At 40.8% G+C, this 19162-nt stretch overlaps 1 protein-coding gene across 5 annotated transcripts in view; it reads left to right on the top strand.

The window, feature by feature from the left end:
• Positions 1-19162, top strand: part of dock3 (dedicator of cytokinesis 3) — an 889649-nt gene that overhangs the window by 696129 nt on the left and 174358 nt on the right. For all 5 annotated transcript variants that reach the window (XM_072582733.1, XM_072582732.1, XM_072582735.1 and 2 more), the window contains 2 exons: positions 2627-2727; positions 3983-4041. In XM_072582733.1, coding sequence (XP_072438834.1) covers positions 2627-2727; positions 3983-4041 — 160 coding nt within the window. The remainder of the gene's footprint in view (positions 1-2626; positions 2728-3982; positions 4042-19162) is intronic.

Here is a 19162-nt window from a genome sequence, read left to right as displayed (position 1 = left end):
TTTATGAGCAGCCAACTATTCTTTCTCTGCAAATCTGAGAGGATGTCTCCACTTTATCAAAACTCCATTTCTTATGTGGTAACACTCTGGTTACCCTTTCAGCCTCAGATTTAGTGTGAACTGTCTTTAGTAACTTACTTAACTCTGGACCTCTTCCTGAGCCTCAATTAATGAACACATGTCAAACACTTCCTTTGAGCTATCATCCTTCTTAAATAGAATATCAGCTATTGACTATCTGCTTGTGGTATGAGTGCACCTTTTAATGATGGACTTTGTTTGGCAATTGCCCTGGTCACCACACATAATAGAAAAATACTCAGGATCTATTCCTGCAACCATACATTTTCTTTAGCCTCAATTGGACTTTCTGTTCTTATAGGCAAAGCTTTGACTTTTATTCATGCCTGATGATTCCCCAGGAGTAAGCTAACTCCAATCATAGATAATTTTGCAGCTACCCTGACTACCATTGGTCCAGAAACCAAGTTACACTCTAATTGCACCTTGTACAATGGAGCTGTAATATATTCTCCTTCTATCTCATTTACCAACACTTTGGCTTTCAATGAATTCTCTGGAGGGAAAACTGAATCCTTCTCCAACAAGAGAGTTTGAGTAGTCTCTGTATCTCTCAGAATTGTTATGGGCATGGATTCTACCTTTGAAGAAAAAGGGATTACCTTTCCTTTACAGCGAATCTTTTCATATCTCTCATCTACCTTATGTATTTCTTCTGCACTCACTGCAGTGTTTGCCTCCGGTCTCCTAGTTATAGGCAAAGGTACAAGTTCTAATATGAGTTTCCCTTTCAACTTCTAACATTGTAAATGAATGTGTTCCACTTGCAGTGGAAACACCTTGGTTTCTGATTCTCATCTCCACCTTCAGCACTTTCCTTTCTGATCTGAGGAAACCACTGTGAGATATTCCCAGCAATCCATGCCTTACCTTGCCTTCCTTTCATGCTTATTTTATATAGTTTTTGAATTTATGAGAATGATCTTAAAAAGAGTTTAACTTTGCAACCATCAGCCATTTTCACTACCTGTCTCGCAGTAGCAACGTTTTGGTCCTCAACATGAGTTCTTAATACAAAAAATAATGAGTTTTTAAATTCCTCTGAGAGAATAACCTCTTCAAGAGTTTTGTATATAGTTTCACCTTCTAGTCTTCTCATTCTCCTATCAAAATTAATTTGCTTAATCTTTTCAAATTCAGTAAAGGCTGGTTAAGACTTCTTCCATAAAGTCTGACACCTTTGCCTATATGCCTCAATCACTAACATCATTTGCAGTCGATATAGTCTTTCCCACTGCATCACATATACAGTCATACAGCATGGAAGTAGATCCTTCGATTCAACTCATCCATACTAACCAAATTTCCCAACCTAAACTATCGGTCTGTGTATGGCCCATATCCCTCTTAAAACTTTCCTGTTCATGTATTTATTCAAATGTTTTGTAATGTTGTAACGGTATATACATCTACCATTTCCTTTGGCAACTCATGGCATATAAGAACCACTCTCTGTGAGAAGATGTTGCTCCACAGATCCCTTTTAAATCTTTCTCCTCTCACCTTAAGAATATGCCCCCAGTTTAACCTTTGCCACTCAAGGAAAGAGAACTTTGCGATTCACTTTATCTATGCCCCTCTTGATTTTATAAGCTTCTATAAGTTTGCCCCTCAAACTCCTACACTCCAGTGAAAAAAAAGTCCCAGCCTCACCCTCTAGCTCAAACCCTCCAGTTTTGGCATCCTACTTGTAGATCTGTTCTGAGCCATTTCAAGTTTCACAACATCCTTCCTCTCGGAGGGAGACCAGAATTGAACATAATATTCCAAAAGTGGCCTTGCCAATATCTTGTACAGGCACAACATGACTTCCCAGCTCCTATACTCATTGCCTTTCCCTTTTTTTGTCATCTGCAAATTTGGCTATTGTACATTCACTTTATTCATCCAAGTCATTCAGATATATTGTAAGTAGTTGTGGCGCTCCACTAATTACAGGTTGCCATGTTGAAAGTGTCCTCTTTATCCCAGCCATCCTTCTTTTTAATGAATCCCACCAATATTCTTTTTATCATCCTCAATTGAGCATAATATTGCACTGCCTGTCCACAGGAATTGCTCCATGTCTTTCTCTATCTACTATGTTACTTTAACAAATAAAGTTAAATTCCATTCAGTTGGAGTGAGACTTTATCTTGATTTAAAAATCTAACCTATTTGACACCTCATTTAAGGAAGTAAATCTACATGTGTTTAAGTGGATTTAAACTCTGCACGCCTGCTTTGATCCAATAAGTCGTTCTCTAAGGTAGTCAATTTGGCAATACAATAATAATATTCATAGTTTGGCTGTTCAAAACCAACTATGTAATTGTTCTAAATTCAAAGAAAACCTTATAGAGTAAAATATGCAATATGTTTCTAGGAGAATCTGTGAAAGATGGTATCTGTCAGAGTTTGACAGAATGATCAGAGAGATGGCTTTGTGATGGAGATGTTTACCTTATTGCTACTGAATTAGTACAGCACTCTGATATTGTTGTACTTAGATAACTGCAACTTAATGTTCTTGTTGGATAGCTCTCACTGTGATCCATTTCTATAGGTGTGGAATTCATACTTTAGTTTGGCTGTACTGTTTATAAATCAGCCAAGTCTTCAACTGGAGCATGCCACACCTGCCAAAAGGAAGAAGATCTTGGACAGGTGAGTACATTCAATGTTGCCATCTTCCAGGAAAACATTACTGGACTCTATGAACAGCCTGAACCAAGAATTATAGTTTTGAGTAGAAGGAAGCCTGCATTGTATAAGCTAGGTATGAAATGTACAGTAAAAAATAATAGCTAGATCAACAAAAATAAATTTTCCAAGGTGCTTCACAAAAACATTATAAAGGAGAATTTGATACTAGGTCATCTAAACCTATAATAGGGAAGAGGACTTGAAGGTTGGAAAAAGAGGTAATATTTATGGCATATATGAAGGGGAGAAAGAAATAAAGAGATGAGGTGGTTTAAAAGGAAATTCTAGGAGCTGCGTAGCTGAAGATATGGCTCCCAGTAGTGGAACAATTAACATCAGGATTGTGCAAGAGGCCAAAATTAGCTGAGTACTGATCTCTCAAAGGATTGTAAAGGAGATTAATGGATAGAGAGGGTATTTTAAAATAAGAGTGAGAATTTCAAAATCAAGATGAAACTTAAACAGGAGACAATGTACTGTAGATCAGTGAGCACACAGGTTGATAGTCATTGAGAGGTTAAGCAGGAGTGAGTCGGTCTTTTCAACTTTAGAGGTAACTAAGGCATGGATGAGAGATTTAGTAGCAGATGAGCTGAGGCAGTGGCAAATTGGGGTGTATTATTAAAGGTGAAATGAGCAATCTTACAAATGTCATCAATATATGGTTGGAAGCACATATTGATATTAGATATGGCACCAATGTTGTGGACAGGCAGGTTCAGTCATAGTTTGTTGCCAGGGAGACAGAGAATTCCATGGCTAGGGAGCAGGAGTTGTACTGTGGACTGAAGGACTAAATATTCCCAATATTTAGTTATAAGACATTTTTTATTTATCCAATATGGATATCAGAAAGCAATCTGATAATTTAACTATAGTGGATGTGTTGAGAAAGCAATGAGATGGAGCGGAATACCATCAAGATGAAAAATAACATTTGTACTTTCGGATGATGTCTCAAACAAAAAATAGGAGGAAAACAAGGTTGATCCATAATCATGCAGGAGCTTGAAGGAAAGCCACTGTAAATGAAGTTCTCGCTCTGATTTAAATGAAACAAAATAAGAATCGATAATAATGCAAAAAATGACCTACTTTTTTCCTGATGATGGGGCCAAGCACTAAGAGATGAAATCAACCATATTGTGTAGCATATTTACTGTGTAAAGTCTATCTTTGCATTGACTTGCATTCATTCGTATTCTCTTCCTGGCAGGTATGGTGATATGAGAGTGATGATGGCCTATGAACTCTTCAGCATGTGGCAGAATCTGGGTATGTTGTCATTATTTGACTTGGTATAAAATCTGTGACAAGTATATGAGGGGAATCTAAATAATATATTACAGATCCTTCAGAAATGAGATAACAAGAATCCAGAGAAAGTATATTCCTGTCAGGGTGAAAGGGAAGGCTGGTAGGTATAGGGAATGCTGGATGACTAAAAAAATTGAGGATTTGGTTAAGAAAAAGAAGGAAGCGTATGTCATGTATAGACAGGATAGATCGAATTAATCCTTAGAAGAGTGTAAAGAAAGTAGGGCCCCTCAAAGATCAGCAAGGCGGTCTTTGTGTGGAGCCACAGAAAATGTGGGACGTACTAAATGAATATTTTGCATCAGTATTTACTGTGGAAAAGGATATGGAAGATATAGACTGTAGGGAAATAGATGGTGACATCTTGCAAAATGTCCAGATTACATGGGAAGACGTGCTGGATGTCTTGAAATGGTTATAGGTGGATAAATCCCCAGGACCTAATCAGGTGTACCCAAGAACTCTGTGGGAAGCTAGAGAAGTGATTGCTGGGCCTCTTGCTGAGATATTTGTATCATCGATAGTCACAGGTGAGGTGCCAGAAGACTGGAGGTTGGCAAACGTGGTGCCACTGTTTAAGAAGGGCGGTAAAGAAAAGCCAGAGAACTATAGACCGGTGAGCCTGACCTCAGTGGTGGGCAAGTTGTTGGAGAGAATCCTGAGGGACAGGATGTACATGTATTTTGAAAGGCAAGGACAGATTCGGGATAGTCAACATGGCTTTGTGCGTGGGAAATCATGTCCCACAAACTTGATTGAGTTTTTTGAAGAAGTAACAAAGAAGATTGATGAGGGCAGAGCAGTAGATGTGATCTATATGGTCTTTAGTGAGGCATTCGACAAGGTTCCCCATGGGAGACTTTTTAGCAAGGTTAGATCTCACAGAATACAGGGAGAACTAGCCATTTGGATATAGAACTGGCTCAAAGGTAGAAGACAGAGGGTGGTGGTGGAGGGTTGTTTTTCAGACTGAAGGCCTGTGACCAATGGAGTGCCACAAGGATCGGTGCTGGGTCGTCTACTTTTTGTCATTTACATAAATGATTTGGATGCGAGCACAAGAGGTACAGTTAGTAAGTTTGCAGATGACACCAAAATTGGAGGTGTAGTGGATAGCGAAGAGGGTTACCTCAGATTACAACAGGATCTGGGCCAGATGGGCCAATGGGCTGAGAAGTGGCAGATGGAGTTTAATTCAGATAAATGCGAGGTGCTGCATTTTGGGAAAGCAAATCTTAGCAGGACTTATACACTTAATGGTAAGGTCCTAGGGAGTGTTGCTCAACAAAGAGACCTTGGAGTACAGGTTCATAGCTCCTTGAAAGTGGAGCCGCAGGGAGATAGGATAGTGAAGAAGGCGTTTGGTATGCTTTCTTTTATTGGTCAGAGTATTGAGTACAGGAGTTGGGAGGTCATGTTGCGGCTGTACAGGACATTGGTTAGGCCACTGTTGAAATATTGTGTGCAATTCTGGTCTCCTTCCTGTTAGAAATAAATTTAATAAAATTTAGACGAAACCACCAAAACTGAAAACAAGACAATTTATTCTACGATCTCGCAAGAAAGGGCATCAAACACAGAAACAATTGAGCAAATTAGAACTCAGGTTAGTGTACAGTTATACCCTTTGAGCTGAGTGAGGTTATCTCTCCAGACTCCTAATTACCCAATCTCTCTGACTGTGCCATACCACTGCCCACCTGCGCTCCACCCTTATTACTTCCCCCTTCCCCAGGTTGGCAACCTTCCTCTCTAAGTGCTGACACACACATTATTTTGTCGACAGTACATCAAGGTCTGGTTTAACATTTTATATCAATTCTGCTGGTACATTCCATCCTCGGACATTTCATTAACTTGTATCATTTTGAATAGCCCAAGCATTTCGGTTATCTCAGCTTTTTGCTGAAAACATAATTTTTAAAAAGAACTTATTTGCTATAATAATTACACACCAAAATTAGTATTTAATTAACCACAGTTATACACTGAAAAGTAGAGATATTCTTCCCTAAATATCTGCAGAGTTAATAGTTCTCTTGCTGTACCCCTTTTCTGTATGCTTTTTCTATATCTGCAAAAACAACACTTTTCCCCATTTCTATCAGAAAGATTAGATTACTTACAGTGAGGAAACAGGCCCTTCAGCCCAACAAGTCCACACCGACTCGCCGAAGCACAACCCACCCAGACCCCTTCACCTAACACTATGGGCAATTTAGCACAGCCAATTCACCTAACCTGCACATTTTTGGACTGTGGGAGGAAACTGGAGCAAACCCACGCAGACACGGGGAGAATGTGCAAACTCCACAAGTCAGTCGCCTGAGGTGGGAATTGAACCTGGGTCTCTGGCGCTGTGAGGCAACAGTGCTAGCCACTGCGCCATCGTGCCTGTTGTGAAACTTGAAAGTGTTCAGAAAAGATTTACAAGGATGTTGCCAGGGTTGGAGGATCTGAGCTACAGGGAGAGGCTGAACAGGCTGGGGCTGTTTTCTCTGGAACGTTGGAGGCTGAGGGGTGACCTTATGGAGATTTACAAAATTATGAGGGGCATGGATAGGATAAATAGACAAAGTCTTTTCCCTGGGCTCAGGGAGTCCAGACTAGAGGGCATAGGTTTAGGGTGAGAGGGGAAAGATATAAAAGAGACCTAAGAGGCAACTTTTTCATGCAGAGGGTGGTACGTGTATGGAATGAGCTACCAGAGGATGTGGTGGAGGCTGGTACGATTGCAACATTTAAGAGGCATTTGGACGGGCATATGAATAGGAAGGGTTTGGAGGGATGTGGGCCGAGTGCTGGCAGGTGGGACTAGATTGGGTTGGGATATCTGGTCAGCATGGACGGGTTGGACCGAAGGGTCTGTTTCCATGCTGTACATCTCTATGACTCTATATGGCTGTACACTATCATTCATTATTGGGAATCTAAGGGATAGATTAAGACCAATAGTACAGGAAACAATACATAGTTGAAAAGCACAAAAGGGAAGTTGCATTAAAAGAATTCATTATGATTAGGTGTCACAGATAACAGCAACTATTTTTAGTATAAATTGTCCTTTCTGTTAAATAAGCCGGTCGACTATGACAATGAACTCACTTTTTCATAGGGTTCCTTAGTTCATTGTTTTGCCAGTATTGACTCAGAATTCCCATTCATCCACCATTCTAGAACCAAGACAGTGTGTTGTATATACATTTTCTAATGCAAATAACTGAAGATTTGTTCTGTAACAAATATAATGTAAAGTGCGCCCTTGTCATTAACCAAATAATTTTGAAGGAGAAACAAAAATTTTAAAAATCTTCTTGTTATAACTCCTCCAATAAAATAATGAACAAATGCCAACTGGTGTGGTGCTCAGTAGTAGAACCCCAATAGGTCTTGGGTACAGTCCCCAGTCTATGCTAATGTCAGACACAGAATGTATGTTACTGGTCCAAATCAATATGTTTTTGTGGAAAGAGGTGCATCTTATTCTTGGAGTGTTTGTTTCAAATAAGTACTTCAGCAGGGAGCTTTCATGAATTTAAAATAAAAAATGTTATTTAATCTCTTATATTTCCACTGATTAATGCTATATCACACACTCAGTGTCACATTGCATTCACATCCAAAGATTAGATGTATGTGAGGATGGTGCACTTCTCTAGTTTATAGTTGTTCATATAGTTAGATTTATGATCAGTGGATATTGCAGCCACTCCTGAGTTGCAGGCTTTCTTGTAAAATTCATATGGTTTTTATATTTCAGAATCATAAGATTATTATTTTGAATCATTTTGAAACAGTTGTCTAAATAATTACCAAAAAACGCAACACAGTAGAGTATTTTTTGAAACTGAGTTTGTGTGGGAGGGGCCTCCACATGTTCGTCAAGTATCTATGTTTTTCTCTTCCTCAGTTTTAATCTTTTATATTTCTAAAAATATACATCTAAACAAAGCTTAAAAAAAACAAATGCGAGAGTTTTTTTTAAAGGAATCGCAAAAAAGAATTTTTCCCAACAGACTTTGTGTTTACATGTATTGAGTTTCTGACAAAAAAAAATACATAAAAAGATACGTAGAGAAGGAGAAATGGTTAGTTTATATACGGAGCTTGTGGAGAGGCCTATGTGTGGATGGCTCTGGAGACAGGTTTTTTTAATCTGAAGATTGAAAACTGAGTGTTGGATTATTTGAGAAGGAGTCATTTTTTTGTTTGTTCAGCTAAGTGATTTTTTAAAATATTTATATGTTTAATTTTTTTCCATTTTTTGCTTGCTTAGTAGTAAATCTGTGGTTAAGGAAAGTTAATTTGTTTTTATATGTCAGATACTATTGAGAGCTTCTTTTGAGGCCTAATGTCACTGAGCACCCAAGCTACAAATCTTCTCCCAAACTTTGAACAGAAAAGACCTATTCAAAAAGGAAGGATTTCAGTGAAACCAGAAAGGGACCAGTATCCTGGGAGGGAGGTTTGCTCGTTCTATTTCAGGAACCCTATAAACCTTTTGTGGGGGGTAGTGGGGTTCCTAAGATGAGGATTGTCCTGAATCAGGAAACTGTAAGTTAATTAGAAAAAGACAGGCAAGAGCAAATCAGAGAATGACTTAACTCTGAAGAATTAAGCTGCATGGGGTCTTACAGGTATGGCTGGTGAATTCAGGGCATGTATGGAATCATGGGACTGGAGCATCGTAGTTATTATAGAAACTTGGCTGAGGGAATGACAGGATTGGCAGCTAAATGGTCTGGGTTTTATATGTTACAGCAAGGATAGAAAGAGAGGCAAGATAAGGTTAAAGATAATCCAAAAAAACAAATGTGTGAAAAGCAAGAGAACACCTAGAGAGAGAGTAGAACCCCTTAAAAATCAATGAGCTGGTCGTTGTGTTGAACCTCAGGAGATGGGAGAGATATTAAATGAATATTTCATGTCAGTTTTTACTGTGGAGAAAGAAATGGAGGCTAAAGAGCTATGGAAAATAAATAGTGATGTTTTGAAAACAGTTCACATAACAGAAGAGTAAGTGCTGGAAGTTTAGAAAGCATAAAGATAGATAAATCTCCAGGACCTGATCAACTGTATCCCTGGACATTGTGATTAAGTTAGTGAGGAATTTGCAGGGGCCTTACAAGAAATATTTGTATTGTCAATAAACACGGGAAAGGTACCGGAGGACTGGAGGGTGGCTAATGTTGTGCCTTTGTTAAGAAGGGATGTAATGAGAAGCCTAAAAACAAAGACCTGTGGGTCTGAAATCAGTGGTGGTTAAGTTATTGGGAGTGATTCTGAAAGATAGGATTTACATGCATTTGGAGAGGTAAGGATTGATTAGGGATAGTCAATATGGTTTATTGTGAGAGAAGTCATGTCTCAAAAACTTGATTGAGGTTTTTAATGAAGTAACCAAAAAGATTGATGAGGGCAGAACGGTAAACGTTGTTTACTCGGTCTTTAATAAAGCCTTTGACAGGTTTCCGCACGATGGACTAATCATTAAAGTTAGATCACATTAAATTGCCAAGTGCATACAAAATTGGATTTATGGCAGGAGCCAAAGGGTGTTGGTGGGGGGTTGTTTTTCAGACTGGAGGCCTGTAACCAGTGGTGTTCCACAGGATTCAGTACTGGGTCCACTTTCATTTGTCATTTTTGTATGAATGATAGAAAACATAGGAAATGTGGTTAAAAGGTTTGCAGCTGACACCAAAAATAGTAGTATAAGATTACAAAGAGACCTTGGTCACTTGGGTCAATGGGCTGAGAAGAGGCATATGGAGTTTAATTTCGATAAATGTGAGGTATTGCATTCTGATGATCTAAACAAGGACAGGACTAATAAAATTATTGGAAGGGCCCTGGGTAGAACAGAGAGGCCTCAGGGTTCAGGTACATAATTCTTTGAAATTTGCGTCACAGGTAGACAGAGTGGTTAAGAAGGCACTTAGTATGCTTATCTTCATTGCTCAGACTTTGAGTATAGAAGTTGGGATGTCATGTTGAGATTGTACAGGGTGTTGGTGAGACCTCTTCTGGAGTGTTGTGTGCAGATCTGGTCACGCTGTTATAGGAAGGATGTTATTAATCTGGAGAGGGTTCAAAAAAGATTTAGCAGGATGTTGATGGGAATAGAGGGTTTGAGATATAAAAATAGACTGGAAAGACAGTCTATATCTTCCATATCCTTTTCCACAGTAAATACTGATGTAAAATACTAATTTAGTATCTCCCCCATTTCCAGTGGCTCCACACACAGATCACCTTGCTGATCTTTGAGGGGCCGTAATCTCTCCCTAGTTACCCTTTTGTCCTTAATGTATTTGTAAAAATCATTTGGATTCTCCTTAATTCTATTTGCCAAAGCTATCTCATGTCCCCTTTTTGCCCTCCTGATTTCCCTCTTAAGTATACTCCTACTTCCTTTATACTCTTCTATGGATTTACTCAATCTATCCTGTTTATACATTACATATGCTTCCTTCTTTTTCTTAACCAAACCCTCAAATTCTTTAGTCATCCAGCATTCCCTATACCTACCAGCCTTTCTTTTCTCCCTAACAGGAATATATTTTCTCTGGATCCTCATAATCTCATTTCTGAAGGCTTCCCATTTTCCAGCTGTCCCTTTACCTGTGAACATCTGCCCCCAATCCAGTTTCAAAAGTTCTTGCCTAATACCGTCAAAATTGGCCTTCCTCCAACTTAGAACTTCAACTTTTTGATCTGGTCTATCCTCTTCCATCACAATTTTAAATCTAACAGAATTATGGTGGCTGGCCCCAAAGTGCTCCCCCACTGACACCTCAGTCACCTGCCCTGCCTTATTTCCCAAGAGTAGGTCAAGTTTTGCACCTTCTCTAGTAGGTACATCCACATACTGAATCAGAAATTTTTCTGTACACACTTAACCAATTCTACTCCATCTAAACCCTTAACACTATGGCAGTGTCAGTCTATGTTTGGAAAGTTAAAATCCCCTACCATAACCACCCTATTATTCTTACAGATAGCTGAGATCTCCTTATCAAAAATGCCACTCCCCCTCCTCTTTTGCCTCCCTTTCTACCCTTCCTGTGGCAATTGTATCCTAGAACATTAAGCTGCCAGTCCTGCCCATCCCTGAGCCATGTTTCTGTAATTGCTATGATATCCCAGTCCCATGCCCTGAGTTCATCTGCCTTCCCTTGCATTGAAATAAATAGTTTAATTTATTAGTCCTACCTTGTCCCTGCCTGCCCTGACTGTTTGACTCACTTCTGTTCTCAACTGTAAAAGTCTCAGATTGACCTCTTTCCTCACTATCTCCCTAGGTCCCACCCCCTACCTTACCAGTTTAAATCCTCCAGAGCAGCTCTAGCAAATTTCCCTGCCAGTATATTAGTCCCCTTCCAATTTAGGTGCAATCTGTCCTTCTTGTACAGGTCACTTCTACCCCAAAAGAGATTCCAATGATACAAAAATGTAAGTTCTTCTCCCATACACCAGCTCGTCAGCCATGCATTCATCTGCTCTATCCTCCTATTCCTGCCCTCACTAGCTTGTAGCAATGGGAGTGATCCAGATATTACTACTCTCTAGTATCTCCTTTTTAAATTCCTGCTTAACTCTCTGTAATCTCCCTTCAGAATCTCAACTTTTTCCCTTCCTATGTTGTTGGTTCCAATGCGGACAATGACCTCTTGCTGGCCCCTCTCCCCTGTGAGTACATTCTGCACCCTCTCTGAGACATCCTTGATCCTGGCACCAGGGAAACAACACACCATTCTGCTTCTTCGCTGTTGGCCACAGAAACGTCTGTCTGTACCTCGGACTAGAGAATCCCCTAACACAATTGATCTCTTGGAACCCGATGCACCCGCCGTTGCATTAGAGCCAGTCTCAATACCAGAAACTTGGCTGTTCGTGCTATGTTCCCCTGAGAATCCATCACCCCTACATTTTCCAAAACAGTATACCTGTTTGAAATGGGAGTAGCCACAAAAGACTCCTGCACTAAGCTGCCTACCTCTCTTACCTTTCCTGGAGTTAACCCATCTATGTGACTGTATCTGAGACTTTCCCCCCTTCCTATAACTGCCATCCATCACATACTGTTGCTGTTGCAAATTCCTCATTGCTAACTGTCTCTCCAACTGATCCATTTGATCTAATAAGATTTGCAACCAACAGTATTTATGGCAGATATAATCCGCAGTAACCCTTAAACTCTCTTTAAACTCCCACAAGAAGTACTAAAGGCTATTTTTGCTCCTTCACAATCTACAGACCCAGAAAATAACACCGCCTAATTCCTCTACAAACACTGCCCCATGTTTAATTAATAGTTATCTGATCAACAAACAAGCAACTTTATTGGTTAGTTAAAACAAACATAAAATTCACACTGTTTAGTTAAGAAAGGGTTAAAAGCAAGCATGCAAGACTAAAATCTATGCGCACATCCTCTAATGTTCCCTGAACAGTCATAGAGTATAAAGACTAATACCCAAGAATACGAATTCACACTGGCCAGGCAATCCCTTGTGTCCTGAATGTCCACTCTTCCAACTTAGGGTCCACTACTTCTGCGAATGTTGATCTACTGCATTTTTGCTGGCTACACACCCTAAATCTTTCTTTTTACCCCATCTTCTTGAACTATGGTGTCTTACTTTCATTGACTCTGGCTCATCTGCCAAGCCTGTGTCCTTTTGTTAAAGGCTCCAGCCCAAGGGTACTGGTAGCATTACCTCATTACTCTTCCACCAAATAAGGATTTGTACCTTATGTCACTTCACTTGTTTTCCTCTGAGTCAAGCGAGTTCCAACTGGTTTCACTAGCACAATCCAGTGGTTGGGGCTCAGGTTTATTCACATCTTGTTGTTTTTATGTGTGAGCTAACAAAGGGTTGATTTAAAGATTGCAGATTGCCGTGAAGAGTTATGTTCTTCTAGTTTCTGCTAGGATTGGCTTGCATGTTTGGATGGGGGATTTGAACTAGTGAGTCAAAGAAGGTTTGAAATCATGTTTACAGGCAGCAGACACAGTTTCAGACACTGTGGTGAAGGGTGCTTCATGAACAATGGTTATAGTGTGCCATTTTGGAGCAAGTAGTTTTAACTGGTTTCTCTGTGATGGCATGAGTTTCTGGAGCACTAGAAGTGATATAGAAAGAACATGGGAACATAAGAACAGGAGGATACCATTTACTTTCCAGAATAATGAAATTATGGCTGAACTGCAACCCAATTCCATGTGCTCCTCTTTATTCCATATCCCTCAATATACCCTTGGTTTTAAAAAAATGCCAATCTCATATTTAAAGTTAATGATTGATTGAGTATCAATTGGCATTTGGGGAAGAGCACTCCAAACTTTTAATCCAAATCTTGAAAGGTCTGACTCCAAGTTTTAGATGATGTGCCCTAGTCACAAATAAGTGAGAATATGGTAGGAATATCTTTATTTAATCGGCTTTCCTTAATATCTAGAAATATTCTACCAAATCAACCCTTAACTTTTTGATATCCATGAAAATTTGCCCCACATTAGTTTCTGTCATCTCAGTTTTGTATAATCTGACTTTTGGATTTTAAAGGGTAAAGATCACATCCAGTACTGTTCAATCTAAAGGAGTAACAGCATCAAGCAGTGTGGCTAATCAAATAAATAAAAATTATGAAGAAAATAGTCTTTTGGTAATGTGTAGAGAAGGAGGGAATATCTATTTGGAAGTATGACTATATTGAAGCTGACAGAAGTGGCTGAGGATGAGGTCATATATATGTAACACCTCATTGGGTATCATGCTGGAAATCAAGCCCTGCCATTCCTGAGAACATCACAAAAGTCAAAGATTTTTATAAAGGCCTGCAGAATTTCCCAAGTTAACAGAAAGCACAGACCAGGTTTCTGTCCTTAGTAAGAATGTCTATTTATTATAAACAAATAGATTCAAGTTATAGGTAAACAATTATAAACTGTCAGCATATAACTTACTAGTTAACAATCTAACCCCCACATAAACTCTTCCCCTGCACATACAGACAGACACAGGCAAACACATTGGTGTTATAGGCAAACGGAAAAACTGCACAGGCAGTTGAGCAGTCCCTGTTCATAGAATCTCCAAAGATGATTCCTGTACTTATCAAAATGCTGTTTCTTAATCGTCATTATCCAGGCACTTTAATTTGTTTGCAGTAGGTACAGGGTGGCTGGTTCACACTTATAACAGTCTCTAACTCATTAATTAAAAGTCACAACTTACAACAACTCGAAAGTCAATACAGGCTGGCTACCTTCAAGTTTGAGACACTTTTTACTGCAGAGCAAATTCAGCCCTTTCTCCTCCAGGGGTCAATTGGTTTCTGCCAAAACATTCAAACTCCCATGCTGGTCATCTACCTGGGAGCCAATCACATAGATGATGGTAGGCAAAATTCATATAAACACCAGCTTGTCTGCAAACTAGGTACTTAGAATGAGTGTCAGGTGACTTACTTGTAAAAACTGAGGATTGCTGTACTTTTTAAATCAGTTATTTTCCCATTTTTAATTGACAATCAAAAATGCAAGCAATTCAAAAGGTGTGGTCTTTACAATAAAATGACACTGAATCAATGCGGCTCCCAAGATATAAATTTCAAAGGAGAATATTAGGAGACTGTGCACTTAAACATCTTGTTCAGTGAGATGAGATTTTGATCAATTTTAAGCAGATCATTTATCTCCAAATATCTTTTATTGCTGCTGTCAGTTTAAATATAATGAAAGATTTCAAAATGGAAACTAGGGCAAGAGGACCTTATCATTTAGAGAAGAGGAGGGGTGTATTAGTTCAGGCATACAACAAAGGAGGTGGATTTGATCAAAAACTTCCATAAAAAACATAACAAATAGTAACAGGAATATGATGTTCAGCCTCTTGAGCCTGTTCAACCATTCAATAAGATCATGGTGATCCAAAATTCCTTACATCCACTTTCCTGCTTTTTACCTTAATTCTTGATTCCCCTACTGATCAAGAATCTATATATCTCAAGACTCATATATGCAAGGACACACTGGCCATCATCAGTCAGGGCATTGAGTGGAGGGGGTTGGGAAGTTATGTTGCAGTTGTACACAATGTTGGTGAGACCGCACTTGCAGTATTGTGTTCAGTTTTGGTCACCTTGCTATAGGAAGGATGTTTTCAAACTGAAAAGAGTGCAGTAGTAATTTACAAGGATGTTGCCAGGACTCAATGGTCTGATTTACAGGGAGAGATTAAACAAGCTAGGACTTGTTTCTTTAGCGCATAGGAGACTGAAGGGAGATCTTATGGAAATGTATAAGATCATGAGAGGCATGGATAGGGTGAATCACTGAGTCAATAGACAATAATAGACAATAGACAATAGATGCAGGAGTAGGCCATTCTGCCCTTCGAGCCTGCACCGCCATTCAATATGATCATGGCTGATCATTCCTAATCAGTATCCTGTTCCAGCCTTATCTCCATACCCCTTGACTCCACTATCTTTAAGAGCTCTATCCAATTCTTTCTTAAATGAATCCAGAGACTGGGCCTCCACTGCCCTCTGGGGCAGAGCATTCCACACAACCACCACTCTCTGGGTGAAGTAGTTTCTCCTCATCTCTGTCCTAAATGGTCTACCCCATATTTTTAAGTTGTGTCCACTGGTTCGGCACTCCCCCATCAACGGAAATATGTTCCCTCCTGCCAGAGTGTCCAGTCCTTTCATAATCCTGTACGTTTCAATCAGATCCCCTCTCAGTCTTCTAAACTCAAGGGTATACAAGCCCAGTCGCTTCAGTCTTTCCGTGTAAGGCAATCCTGCCATTCCAGGAATTGACCTCGTGAACCTACGCTGCACTCCCTCAATAGCCAGAATGTCTTTCCTCAAATTTGGAGACCAGAACTGTACACAGTACTCCAGGTGTGGTCTCACCAGGGCCCTGTACAGCTGCAGAAGCACCTCTTTGCTTCTATACTCAATCCCTCTTGTTATGAAGGCCAGCATGCTATTAGCCTTCTTCACGACCTGCTGTACCTGCATGCTTGCCTTCATTGACTGGTGGACAAGAACACCCAGATCTCTCTGAACAGCCCCTTTACCTAATTTGATACCATTGAGGTAGTAATCTGCCTTCCTGTTCTTGCCACCAAAGTGGATAACCAGACATTTATCCACATTAAACTGCATCTGCCATGCATCTGCCCACTCACCTAACTTGTCCAGGTCACCCTGTAATCCCCTAACATCCTCATCACATTTCACCCTACCACCTATCTTTGTGTCATCAGCAAATTTGCTAATGTTATTGCTGATACCATCTTCTATATCATTTACATATATTGTAAAAAGCTGCGGTCCCAGCACGGATCCCTGCTGTACCCCACTGGTCACTGCCTGCCATTTCGAAATGGAGCCGTTAATCACTACCCTTTGTTTCCTATTAGCCAACCAATTCTCTATCCAATCTAGTACTTTGCCCCCAATCCCATGCGCCCTAATTTTACTCGCTAACCTCTTGTGTGGGACTTTATCAAAAGCTTTCTGAAAGTCCAGGTACACTACATCCACTGGATCTCCCTCGTCCATCTTCCGAGTTACATCCTCAAAAAATTCAAGAAGATTAGTCAAGCATGATTTCCCCTTCATAAATCCATGCTGACTGTGTCCTATCCTGTTACTATTATCCAGATGAGTCTTTTTCCAGGAGTCGGTGAATCGAGGACTAGAGGGCATCAGTTTAAGGTTAGAGGGGAAAGAATAAAGGGGAGCCTGAGGGGCAACATTTTTGCGCAGAGGGTGGTACACCTATGGAATGAACTGCCGCCAGAAGTTGTGGAAGTGTGTACACTAACAACATTTAAAAGGCATTTGGACAAATACATGAATAGAACAGGTTTAGAAGGATTTGGGCCAAGTGCAGGGGAATGGTGTTAGCGTGGATGGACATTTCGGTTGACATGGACCAGTTCGGGCCAAAGACCCTGTCTCCATGCTGTAGAATCCTATGACAGTGGTTAGATTGTCTTTCATTGGTGATGTCAGCCCATGCCTGAATATTGTCCAGATCTTGCTGCATTTAATCATGGACTGCTTCAGTATCTGATGAGTCATAAATGGTGCCAAACATCGTGCAATTATTGGCGGACATCCCCATATCTGACCTTCTGATGGTTGGAAGGTAATTGATGAAGCAGCTGAAAATGGTGGGGCTTAGGACACTACCGTGAGAAGCTCCTGCAGAGATGTCCTGGAGCTGAGATGATTGACCTCCAACAGCCACAATCGTCTTCCTATGTATCAAGTATGACTCTAACCACCTGAGAGCTTGCCCCTTGAATACAATTTTGCTAGGGCTCCTTGATGCCACACTGGGTTGAATGCTGCCTTGATGTCGAGGACTGATACTATCACCTCACCTCTGGAATTCAGCTCTTTTCTCCAAGTTTGAACCAAAGCTGTAATGAAGTCAGGAACTGAGTTCCCTTGGTGGAATGCACACTGGACGTTACTGAGCAGGTTATTGATGTGCAGGAATTGCTTGATAGTACTGTAGATGACACCTTCCATCAATTTACTGATGGCCAAAAGTAGACTGATGGGGCAGTAATTGACCGGGTTAGATTTGTCCTGCTTTTTATGTACAATACATACCTGGGCAATTTTCCACGATGTCGGGTGGATACCAGTATCGTAACTGTACGGGAACAGCTTGGCTAGGGGAGTCGAGAGTCGGGTACTGGAAAAGCACAGCAGGTCAGGCAGCATCCGAGTAGCAGGAGAATCAACATTTCAGGCAAGAGCCCTTCATCAGGAATGGGGCTTGAGAGCTGAGGGGGTGGAGAGATAAATGAGAGGTGGGGGGGCGGCGGCTGCGGGGAAGGTAGCTGAGAGTGCAATAGGTAGGCAGAGGAGTGATACTGATAGATCAGAGAGGAGGGTGGAGTGGATAAGTGGACAGGTAGGACAGTTCACGAAGGCGGTGCCGAGTTGGAAGGTTGGAACTGGGATAAAGGGGAGGGAGGGGAAATGAGGTAACTGGTGAAATCCACATTGATGCCATGTGGTTGGAGGGTCCCAAGGCAGAAAATGAGATGTTCTTCCTCCAGGCATTGGGTGGTGAGGGTGTGGTGATGAAGGAGGCCCAGGACTGATAACAGGAAGCTTGATAACAGGAAGCCAAGAGTAGGCATAAATGGAGTATTTTCAGGACTTGGCAGACTGAGAGGGGGAGTTGAAGTGTTTGGCCACAGGCCAGTGGGGTTGGTTGGTGCGGGTGTCCCGGAGATGTTCTCTGAAGTGTTCTGCAAGTAAGCATCCTGTCTCCCCAGTGTAGAGGAAACTGCAGCAGGACAACAAATACAGTAAATGGCATTTGTGGATGTGCAGATAAACCTTTGATGGATATGGAAGGCTCCTTTGGAGCCTTGGATAGAGGTGAAGGGGGAGGTATGAGAGCAGGTTTTGCAATTCCTGCAGATAGCAGGGGAAGGTGCCAGAAGGGGAGGGTGGGTTGGTGGGCAGCATGGACCTGACAAGAGAATTGAAGAGGGAGTAGTCTTTAGGGAAAGTGGATAGGGGAGGGGAGGAAAATATATCTCTGGTGGTGGTGTCTGTTTGTAGATGGCGGAAACGGTGGAGGATGATGTGATGTATACAGAGATTGGTGGGATGGAAGGTGAAAACCATGTAATTTTCTGTCCTTTTCGCAGTTGGAAGGGTGGGGTTCAAAGGGTTCAAGGGCAGAGGTGGCGAGGGGAGTTGCAAGTTCAGGAGCACAAGCCTTCTGTACTATTGGCAGAATGGTGTCAGGGCCCATAGCCTTTGTAATATCTAGTGCCTCCGACCATTTCATGATATTACGTGGAGTGAATCGAATTGACTGAAGACTGGTATCTGTAATGCTAGTGACCACTGCAGGAGGCCAAGATGGATCATCCACTCGGCATTTCTAGCCAAAGATTATTGTGAAAGTTTCAACCTTACATTTTGTGTTGGCTCCTACATCATTTGTGGAGCCTCCTCCTCCAGTGAGTTGTTTAAAAGTCCACCATCATTCATGAGAGTATTTGGCAGGATGTCA

This window comes from Chiloscyllium punctatum, chromosome 12, assembly GCF_047496795.1.
Source record: "Chiloscyllium punctatum isolate Juve2018m chromosome 12, sChiPun1.3, whole genome shotgun sequence".
NCBI lineage: Eukaryota > Metazoa > Chordata > Chondrichthyes > Orectolobiformes > Hemiscylliidae > Chiloscyllium > Chiloscyllium punctatum.
The sequence above is the reverse complement of the archived record's forward strand: the minus strand, read 5'-3'. Positions and strand labels throughout refer to the sequence as shown.